The sequence below is a fragment of the Carassius auratus genome, chromosome 20 (genome assembly GCF_003368295.1).
Source record: "Carassius auratus strain Wakin chromosome 20, ASM336829v1, whole genome shotgun sequence".
Taxonomy (NCBI): Eukaryota; Metazoa; Chordata; class Actinopteri; order Cypriniformes; family Cyprinidae; genus Carassius; species Carassius auratus.
The window spans coordinates 5,782,342-5,793,606 of NC_039262.1; the positions used below are offsets into that span (position 1 = coordinate 5,782,342).

Below are 11,265 nucleotides of genomic sequence, written 5' to 3' on the forward strand. Positions count from 1 at the left end.
AAGTTTGGGGTTTAAACAGTCTTGAATGTCACCGCATTTAATCTTCACAATGAATCTTTCACATTCCTAAAGCTTAATGTGTTGCTAATGCCAATGTTGTTTAGTGTCGAGTCCTGAAGGTTGTGTCCGTGTGTTTCAGGTATGTGAACACTCTCCTGAAGTTGGTGCCGCAGGTGTTGCAGCTACAGGATCAGTTACGAGACGCCGTACAGAATGGAGACATGGAAACGTCACATGGCATCTGTCGAATCGCTGTCTCTCTGGGAGAGAATCATTCAAGGTACAAACACTGATTTCACTGGACTCTGTGTGAGATGTGTGCATGCATGAGTGTCTTGAGGGATGCTGTTGAAGTAATTATGGCGAGATCTTCACTTTGAAAGCTCCTGGTCTCTGTGGATGTTCTCTTGCTGAGTGAGCAGATGATACTCGGCTCAGGGTTATATCTAAGGCACTGTCCCAGTAGCCGACTCAGATTTGATTTTGGTCAGGCATGTTACACCTACATGCAGTTTTCTGCTCAAATATCACTCCATTTTTCAGTGCTCTGTCACACTCTCAAATTAAGAGTGGAGGCGGGTGTCAGACTAAATGACAATTCCTGATGTTTCTCTCCAATTCCCTGTCATGTGACACTGACAGAAATGCACCAGATTTGACATCAACAACAAAAGATAAAGGAGGGCTTTTCTCATCTGAAAATACAGTAAAAAAATGCCAAAATATTTTTAAATATTAGTACAGTTTAAAATAAATGTTTCTATTTAAATATATTGTAAAATGTAATTTATTCCTGTGATCAAAGCTGTATTTTCAGCATCAATCCTCCAGTCTTCAGTGTCACATGATCTTCAGAAATCATTCTGATATGCTGATAAATGGTTGTACCGTCATTTTGACAAATTTAATGCATCTTTCCTGAATAAAAGTATTCATTAAAAAAATAAAACAAAAAAACTTACAGACCCCAAATTTATAATTTATAATTTTTTTAACAACAGTTTTATTTTCAAAGATTGTCATACAGGTTAAGACGACAGTTAAATTTTTCATTATAACTGAATAAATAAAAAAAATAAAAAAAGTTTTATATATATATATATATATATATATATATATATATATATATATATATATATATATATATATATATTAGTGCTGGTCCGTTATCGGCGTTAACGTGCTGCGTTAACGAAATAATATCGTTGTTAATCTATTCTCAAAGTTGGGTTGGGAGCTGGGTCTATACTAAGCAAGCTATGATGACTTTCACCTTGATATTATATATAACCGACTGAATGAGGTCAGCCTAAAAACATGCTCAGGACAGTTGACGGGCCACTGCTGCGCATCGTCACGAAAGCTTATCTTTTTCACATGTTTTTAAGCCTTACTGCTTGTCGATTTAAACATTAAAGTGACACTGAACCGAGAAATTATGCTCGAAAAAACTGTCATTTATTAAGTGAAAGTAAACAGTTGAGGGAAAAAATGGTATGTGTATTATATTGGATGTGTTCATCGTCTCTTAAAGTGACCGCGCCTAATTTAGCTACTGGCTGCTGTAATGTTAATCCAAGAAAATGAAAGATAATCACTTACTGCTCTTGACTACTTTGTAGTTTTAATAGTCAAACCAAAAATTATTCAGACACCAGATATAATTTTTTTATATATAAAGCAAAACTGTAATAATGTGAGAAATGTTGAAGGTATCTGAATAAATGTAGGTTTGATTGTATATTTCATTTTTACATTGAAGACTATCCATTGCTATTTTACATTTAATTATTTGGTTTCTGTACCTTGCACCTTGTGCAATGTGGAATTAGTTTACAGCTTTTTCAAGCAGTTTGTGATACATTTTGGAAACAGGAGATGAGCCCCTTTTCTAATGCACCACCTAGCTTGGATAAACCCCTTCTCAAAGACTTACTGTTTGTCAATTTTATTTGGGTAACACACATATTCTGAATGCCTTCGGCAGAATTCGAATGAGCCATTCTAATCTAGATTAATCTAGATTAATTTCAAGATCACAGTGAGATTAATCTAGATTAAAGAAATTAATCTATGCCCACCAATAATATATAATAAATAATAATAATACAGTAATGAACTCAACAATAACTCAATGTCCTTTGATTCCCAAATATATAATATTGGCTTTAAATGCATTAATTTTTTTAATTAATTTTTTTGGTTGTAAATCAATTGTGCTCAACCATTTTATTCTTTGCATTTCTCCTCTTGACTAGTTTGCTTCCTAGTTTAGTTGTCAACTAAACCTGCCCTTATAAGTATTGTTGGCTTCTTGCTTTTGTTCCTCACTTTGGATAAATGCATCTACTAAATGCTTAAATTGAAATGTCGTCAATATATTGTGTGTCCCTAGTGACAGATATGATGTAGTGCTGGTGATTGTGATCCTGTGTGATGAAGGTCTGTTCTGCTCTTCTCCATCAGAGCTCTGTTGGAGCAGGTGGAGCACTGGCAGAGTTTTCTGGCTCTGGTGAATATGATCATGTTCTGCACAGGCATCCCTGGTCACTACCCCGTCAACGAGACCACCAGCTCTCTCACGCTCACCTTCTGGTACACACTACAGGTGAGCAGCTGACATCTTAACACACACAAAGCGCTGTGTTATGTGTAGGACAGTTTTAGCATCAGTAAACACGCTGACTGATCTTCTGAAAGGTCTGTATTGTGTGTGGAGGTTTGTGTGTTTATCTCCAGCAGTGATGAAGAGTCTCTGTTAGAGACATTGAGCTGTATCTGAATATACATACACCTGTGCTGTGTGTTTGCTGCAGTGTGTGTCACGTGTTGAATATTCAGGAATGTCCTTTGCTTGTGTCCTTGTGCGTGCTTCCAGTCTGCATTAGCTGAATATTTAATGTGTATGTTCATTTATTTATTTATTTATTTATTTTTTGCCGCTGTACGGAATAGAAAGAATCTATTGGGTTATGGACACTTATATAGTAGTAGTCATTTTCATAATTTGTATTTTTTTTTTTCATATATTGTTTTTCTATTAAGAAATAAAGTATTAGCAATAAATTTTTTAAGAAAAACCTACCACTATCCACAAATAAATACAATAAGATACAAACCTTAAATGAACTCTGCTTTGTTTTTCATGTCGGAATGACAGTAATATTCTGGTACAGAAATACCAAAGGAACTGGATTATCTATTCAACTTTAAAATAACTCTGGTTTGCTCTGCTTTAATGTATAAATAAACACTGATGACAGACAGCAGCAGGTTTATTTCGGTCGCTGTCCCTTTAAGACCTCATGCACGGATCTAAAAAATACAAATTATGAAAATGACTCCAACAATATCGTTTCTCTGTGCATTTTATCGTTATAGCTGTGGTGTGGACTGTGCTATTCTTTAATATTAGGAACGATTTTTAGATCTATGTCTTTGTGGTTATCTTTATAGTTGTCATTCTCGGTGCGAACGGGGCTTAACACAGGGTTTATTTTGTGATACTGACCCAGTGCCTGTATTCTCTCTTACTTCAGCAGTAGTGTAGTGTGTATTTGTTGATGTTCCCCCGTGTGTTTCAGGATGACATCATGTCGTTTGAGGCAGAGAAGCAGGCCGTCTATCTGCAGGTCTACAGGCCTGTGTACTTCCAGCTCGTAGACGTTCTTCTGCACAAAGCGCAGTTCCCCACGGATGAGGAGTATGCATCCTGGTCATCAGACGAGAAGGAGCAGTTCAGGATCTACAGGTCAGTGTGTGTGTGTGTGTGTGTGTGTGTGTGTGTGTGTGTGTGATTCACATTCTCATGGGCCTGTTGGAACATTTTCTACTACACTCAGCAATTTCATGCTGGATTTGTTGAAGTGGCACAGCAGACAAAGCTCCTGTTCTTGTTATTAATGAGCAAAATTAAATATTGAAATATTATATTTTAAATAGAAAGTCAAATGATATATGTATTTAATATTAAAGTATTTAATATATAATACACTGTTAATAAATATTTATTAATTATGTGTTGTGGTGATCCATTATCTTTTATAAAAAACTAATACAAAGGGTTCATCCTACTTCCTGTTTGGCTCTTTTAGGGTGGATATATCTGACACACTGATGTACGTCTACGAGATGCTGGGAGCTGAATTACTCAGTAACCTGTATGACAAACTGGGACGACTCCTCACCAATACAGAGCCAACAACAACATGGCAGGTCAGAGAACAGTGGATTTAGTCTACAGTTATCATTGGTTTTGCTGGGTCATTAAACATTTGAAGCAAAAGGGCAAACTTTTGAAGCTAAGTCTCCATGATTGCTAAAACCGAAATCACAATAATGGCTTGGTGCTATTATCAAGTCTCAAAGGTTTTCATTAAATCATTTCATAGTGAAGGGGTGGCACTGTATTCATCTACATGAGAGCAGCTCATGATCTGGTGTTTTCAGCATCTCAGAACAACTCAGAAAAGGCTCTTCCACACAAAATCATCTCTGCTTCTGCCATGATTTTGTGTCGTCTTTTTGTATTATTTTGAAAAAGCCGCATGCACCAAAAATCTTCTCAAACACTTAATCAGAGATCAGCATAAGAGAGCTTTAATTGCTTCCTGCAGTCTTTAGGCAAAATAAAGGCTTGCTGGTTAAATGTCTGAAAATGAAGAATTTATAGATTATTAATTAATTCAGATTATTTATATTTAATATGAATATTTATATATTCAAAATATATTAATTTATATAATTATTTAAAAATATATTATTAAATATATTATTAAATCTGTTAATTCATTAATACTGTAATAGATTATTAAAATATTATTCCGAATAGTTGTACTGATAAATAATATATTTATTTTACTATGTTCTTAAATACTTGTTTGCGTAATATTACTGTGAAATATACATTTTTACAGTTACATTGATGTAATCACAAAATTGTATATAATTATATAAAATCTCCAAATTGTGGAGAACTGAAAACAAACTGCAAAAATTATAATTCTATATACTAATTATATAAATTAATATATGTGACCCTGGAGCACCAAACCAGTCTCAAGTCACTGGGGAATATTTTTAGCAATAGCCAAAAAAACATTGCATGGGTAAAAATTATTGATTTTTCTTTTATGCCAAAAATCAGTAGGATATTAAGTAAAGATCATGTTCCATGAAGATATTTTGCCATTTTTGATTAGTAAAATGCATTGCTAAGAATTCATTTGGACAACTTCAAAGGTCATTTTCTCAGTATTTAGATTTTTTTTTGCACCCTCAGATTCCAGATTTTCAAAAAGTTGTATTGTCCAATCCTAACAAACCATACATCAATGGAAAGCTTATTTATTAAGCTTTCAGATGATGTTTACATCTCCGTTTCGAAAAATTGACACTTAAGGTTGGTTTTGTGGTCCAAGGTCACATATTTGAAATGAATTGAATTTGAATAATAATATAAATGTAAAAATTCTATATAAATTATATGTTGCATTTTCAAATGTTTTTCAGGAAAAAAATGCTGTTAGATTTTTTTCAACCAAATCCTGCAGACCTACATGGTGCCTTTTAACAGGATTTGGTGCAATTGTTTTTTTTTATTCCAGCATACAGAAGCGCTGTTGTACGGATTCCAGTCCATCGCCGAAACGATAGATGTGAACTATTCTGATGTCATCCCAGGACTCATCGGTCTCATTCCTAGAATCAACATAAACAACGTCCAGCTGGCCGACACGGTCATGTTCACCATCGGTGTGTGCTCAAATATCATTAAAAACACTCATTTCTATGTGTTGTTAAATTGTGGTTTATCATCTCAAGCAGTTTGGGCTGTTTTCATGCGTTTGAGTCCAGGCCAGACAATTACAAAATTACTTTCCCACACAGATACCCAGCTTTGTGTTCCAGCCAGATATTTACCCATTACGTCTCTCTGTAGGAGCGTTGGCAGAGTGGTTGGCGGATCATCCGGTGATGTTGAGCAGCGTTTTGCCGCTGGTTTTGCAGGCGTTGGGCAATCCAGACCTGTCTGTTTCCAGCGTCTCCACACTAAAGAAGATCTGCAGAGAGTGCAAATACGACCTGCCCCCATATGCCAACAATATAGTCGCTGTTTCACAGGTATTACATGCTCTAATGATGATACTCAGAAATGTATACAGTTTTTCCATTTATGAAGGTTTGTCTCTTTCCATTTTTTTTTCCAGGAAGTACTTATTAAACAGATCCATAAGGTGAGTTTGTGTTAGGAATAAACCTTTTTTTTCCTCAAAGGAAATTTTATAAAGCTATATTTGGTGGTAATTTAGTTCATTAAATCGTTTAGATTTAAGTCACTTTGCATAGTACATCTGATTAGGTGTTACACACACACACACACACACTTTTCCTTTGTTAAAATCTAAATGAAACAAAAATACAATCATATTTACTTTTGTAATACGTGTCCATGGTGTCATTATTTATTAGTGCACATCATTGCACAATTATTTTTATTATTTATATATATTATATATAAAAATATTTGTATTTTTTTTAATTCACCTCTGGACCTCATCTTTGTGATATAAAGTTTACACTTATGTAGTGAAATCGTATTGGTCTGAAATCGAGTCCATAAATTTAAGGTAATAACAAGTCTTAGATATCTTAAATATTATAAGGAAAGTCCGAATTATCATTTCAAGAGAGATCTCAAATGATGAAAAGTGATGTGATGTTGAAAATGATGATGAAAAGACAGACTAATGTGATTATTATTTGCTAAAATTTCCACATTATGCATAAAATCTTTTTTTTCTGGATATTGGTAGTCAATAATAAGATATATAAACAATAATAAATGGTTTCCTTTTTACAGGAAGGAAAGACTAAGAACATTATTTAATATAGAGATTTTACCAGTATCAGCACAATGTTTATTGCTGCTTTTTAAACACATTATCTTTGGATTATCTGCTAAATCCAATATATTACAATATATACCAAATTTACAGATGTACGGTGTAAACTGAAGTGTAAAACACATTGTTACACGTTTACTGGTGTATGAACATACAGTATTAATTTTTTGTGTTAAGTCATAGAAAGGGCTTTTAATGTGATTTTTTAAAATTCTACAGATAGCTGTGCATAATTATTTATTCTGCTGTGATTTTTGCAACCCGATCTCACAGCAATTCATACTTTTTTCACGAGGTGGCTTATTCGTACAAATTCGTACGACCACACTCGTACAAATTCATACGTTTTTTTGACAAATCGTACGTATTTTACGAGTTGCACAATTCGTATTAATTTGTACGAATGACCTACACCTAACCCCGCCCCTAAACCTAACCGTCACTGGGGTTTACACAAATTGTACAAAATTGAGGTCGTACAAATTCGTACGAATAAGCCACCTCGTAAAATACGTACGAATTGGTCGTGAGATAGCGTTGGATTTTTGTCACTTTGCATGGCTTTTTTGCTTTCATTGAGAGCATTACTTGAAGCTGGACATGCATCTGGTCTAGTTATGACCCTGTTAAATCTGTTCGTCTTTTCAATCTCTCTCTCTCTAGACGAGTCAGTGCATGTGGTTGATGCAGGCTCTGGGCTTTCTGTTGTCCGCTCTGCCGGTGGAGGAGATCTTGAGGAACCTTCACTCTCTGATCACCCCGTACATCCAACAACTGGAGAAACTAGCAGGGGAGACGGTGAGACATTAAACCTCTCAGGCCTGTAGGTTTGTTTGTCCGTGTGTTGGTTTGGCTTGGTTGCATGTGAACAGACCCTGCATCTGCGTGAGCGTGTCAGAGGAGGGAACATTTCTCAGCGGGGAACAGATTGGCATTACTCTAGGCGCTGGAAGAGTTAACCATAGGAGAGGTCGGCTTAATGTTACTGAGAGCCCTGCGTGGATTCATATTAAGTAACTGACATTTCAAGCACATATGGGCAGATATTTGATCTATTTTTGTTTCACAAATAGACAAGTAAAAAAAAAATGCTAAAGCAGGATCAATGGAAAAACTGATAAAACAGCAGATTAGTGACCTGACACTGTTTTAAAATAGATCACATTAAAAAGTACTCTTTTGCTGTCAAAACATCCTTTTAAATACCATAAGTGCTGACATTATTTGTTTTGATGTTCATACGTAAAATTCCCCATGTTGTGTGTGTGCTAAATTGTCAAGAGCAAAATTCTTCATTAGTGACGCACTGGAATGTATTCAACTGAAAATATTTTGCCAAGAAAAAGTTGATTAGTGCTTTTCCGATCAGTCAGTGTTAGGGATCCACCGATCCTATACTCAGTATCTGTATCAGCTCCGATACTGCCGTTTTCTGGACAGAAAAACCTGATTTTCTGTTTTTGTTGCAACAGTCAAATCGATGAAACTTTCTACAAGAGCTCAGTTTTGTTGATTCTGATCGCTTCCTTTGTCCTCATTTGTAAGTCGCTTTGGATAAAAGCATCTGCTAAATGTAAACTGCAACTCGCTAAATGTAAATTCTCTGTATTGAGCATTTCGTTGTATAATACTTTAGCGCAATGAAAGATTATTAATAGCCTTTTTGTTCTGTTCTATTTATCATATGCTGCTGCCTCCATTACTGTGCTATGCATTTACAAGAAATGTCTATTAAATTATATTATGCATTTATATATAATTATATTTATCAGTTCTGAAAAAATGGTATTGGTGCATCCCTAGTCAGTATATAAACAATGTTGATGAACTACAGTAGGAAAATATTAGCTGTGTGGATCATAGTGCTGGATTTACAGTATTAATTTGTCTATTTTTTGATCTTCGTGTGATAAATCTGTGAACCCTTTTACTCTGTGCTGTATTCAGTTAATGAACAGTACTCTACTAAACATTTATAGTGTGCATCCCAGTGAGCAATCACAATAAGTTATGAATACGTATGAAACGTCTAAGCTTTCAAATTCTGTCCATTTTACTACAAAATTCCAACAAAAAACACTGTTGATGCTTTTAAATATGGTGTGACAGATCACTGTATCTGTCTCAGTTCAAGTTGCAAGTGAACCGATCATCTCTTCGTGTTTAATTCCTAGTTATAGCATAAAATAAACATGAATGAACATCAGGCATTTACCTCAGGAAAACCAGAAAATATGAATCTTTAGAGGAGCTTTTTGATAAATATATGCACTGTATTACATTTTACATTTTTACTTAATATGTTGTCTTCATTATTTAATAATATGTTTGAATAAATCTGTCATGAAAACAAGTTTTTAATAAAGACACCATTTAAATCATATTTGAAACAACAAAATATTTCATTTAAAAAGTTAGTATAAAACTGCTTTATGTGCATTTGCAATGTATGTACAACTCAGTTTATACGATACATACAATACAATACATTTTTATTTGATTTTGGTTTCATTGATTCAGTAAAACATTCATTTTAGTGCATACAAAAAATTTACATCTTCAGACATAATGGGAGAAATAAAATTATTTAATTAGTATTGCACGCCGCTGCATATCTATGGATCAGAATGTGCACCTGTACCTTTTATAAGCATTTACACTCTCAATTTTCATCTGCTGAAATAAAAACGGGTAACTTGTATTGAAATTGTATCTAAAGACCAGAATGATACAGTAGACTCTTTTCACTTTAATGAGCAACAAAACACCTTTTGCATGCAAAAGCAAATGTAACTCCCAGACGTCAAAATGTAGCTTCTAAATACAGTACTTTTGCATTGCATTTTTTTTTTTTGCATCTTATCAAAATGTCAAAATGTAAACTGATTTCACTCCTATTTTCAGTTCGGCTTCACATGTGGTCTGTTTCTACGTACTGCATGTCTGTTTTTGACTTTCGTTTTCTTATACCTTTCCTTCCCGTCTGGTCCTTCCCAGAAAGACATTACATCAGCCACAGTTAAAGAGGCTGCAAGTGATGGGCCGCTCACACAGTGACCCCTGCTGGCCACAGACGCTGTCTGAACTATCAGAGCTCATGCATCTCCTCTGATGCTATTTTCACAAGGCGCTGTCAGTAAAATTGCTAAAAATATTCAAAGTAAACAGGAACAAAGTAAACACGTGGTGTACAGTTCTTCACATGTTCTTTATAAAACAAATGGTTCTGGCTCTGACATGCTCTGATTGAATGAGCCGTTTTCAATAGACAGCCCATGCATGCATCTCTAATGTCATATCAATTGAATTCATTATAAGAACTTTATTTGAAAAAAAAAGTGGTTTTAATGTACTTAATTTTTAAAGTAGGCATGTAGTATAATCTTCTTCCAGGTTAACCTTTGGAAAATAAGGCTGTCTGTGCACCAGTGCCTTTGTTGATTTAATCTAATGTTTGATAGATAGAGAAAAAATGGTCATGAGCAGCTCATTAAGGACAGTTTATGGTGTATGAAATCTTAACTGAATTTATAAGTGGATTTAAAAAAGAAATTGTATTCTTTGAAATGGTCAAATATGGTCAAACATGTCAAATACCAATCTGACCCTGGTTTCTCCTTTTTTTTTTTAGCCAAACCCATCTAATAAACTGGCTATAATTCACATCCTCGGTCTGCTGTCCAATCTCTTCACCACGCTGGATATCACCAAACAGGAGGAGGAGTCAGGAGACAATGCCCCGCCCATCAAATCAGCCCCGCCCCAGACAGGCCCCAACCCTGTAAGCACCTTCCCGCTGGCCGCGGTCACTGAAGAAGACGTTTTCAATATGTCAGAGGTGGACTCGAGTGTGTTTGTGTGTTCTAGGTGGTTGGTGCTCCAGCAGGTCTTTGCACTGATTCAGACGGTCCTCAGTAAATGGCTGAATGACTCGCAGGTTGTGGAGGTATGATTCACCTCGGACTTCTTATTCTGAGTCATTTGCTCAGGTTTCATTATATCTTTTCAATATGGATGCAGGACAGATTTAATTCTGCTCTCTCTCAGGCAGTGTGTGCCATCTTTGAGAAGTCCTTGAAAACTCTCCTGCATGATTTTGCCCCCATGGTGTCTCAGCTGAGTGAGATGCTGGGGCAGATGTACAGTACCATACCGCAGGCATCTGCGCTGGATTTAACACGCCAGGTATACGAAGCCCAGGATGACAAATGAATGTAATGTCCATGTAGGTCCTTAAAAAATACACGTTGAGGCTATATACAAAATCTTTATTATCAAGGCAAGTCAGTTTATTTATACAACACCGATTGTTTCAATGCAGCTTTCAAAGCTATTAAAACAGGAAAATAACAATGTTAAA

At 35.3% G+C, this 11,265-nt stretch overlaps 1 protein-coding gene across 1 annotated transcript in view; it reads left to right on the forward strand.

Annotated features, from left to right (window-relative positions):
* Positions 1 to 11,117, forward strand: part of LOC113037898 (importin-13-like) — a 29,026-nt gene extending 17,909 nt beyond the window's left edge. Inside the window, exons 4-14 of the mRNA XM_026195222.1 lie at positions 140 to 280; positions 2,467 to 2,608; positions 3,585 to 3,751; positions 4,095 to 4,215; positions 5,607 to 5,754; positions 5,942 to 6,123; positions 6,210 to 6,236; positions 7,569 to 7,703; positions 10,537 to 10,700; positions 10,773 to 10,851; positions 10,953 to 11,117. Of these exons, the coding sequence (XP_026051007.1) occupies positions 140 to 280; positions 2,467 to 2,608; positions 3,585 to 3,751; positions 4,095 to 4,215; positions 5,607 to 5,754; positions 5,942 to 6,123; positions 6,210 to 6,236; positions 7,569 to 7,703; positions 10,537 to 10,700; positions 10,773 to 10,851; positions 10,953 to 11,117 (1,471 nt within the window). The remainder of the gene's footprint in view (positions 1 to 139; positions 281 to 2,466; positions 2,609 to 3,584; positions 3,752 to 4,094; positions 4,216 to 5,606; positions 5,755 to 5,941; positions 6,124 to 6,209; positions 6,237 to 7,568; positions 7,704 to 10,536; positions 10,701 to 10,772; positions 10,852 to 10,952) is intronic.
* Positions 11,118 to 11,265: the final 148 nt, after the last annotated feature.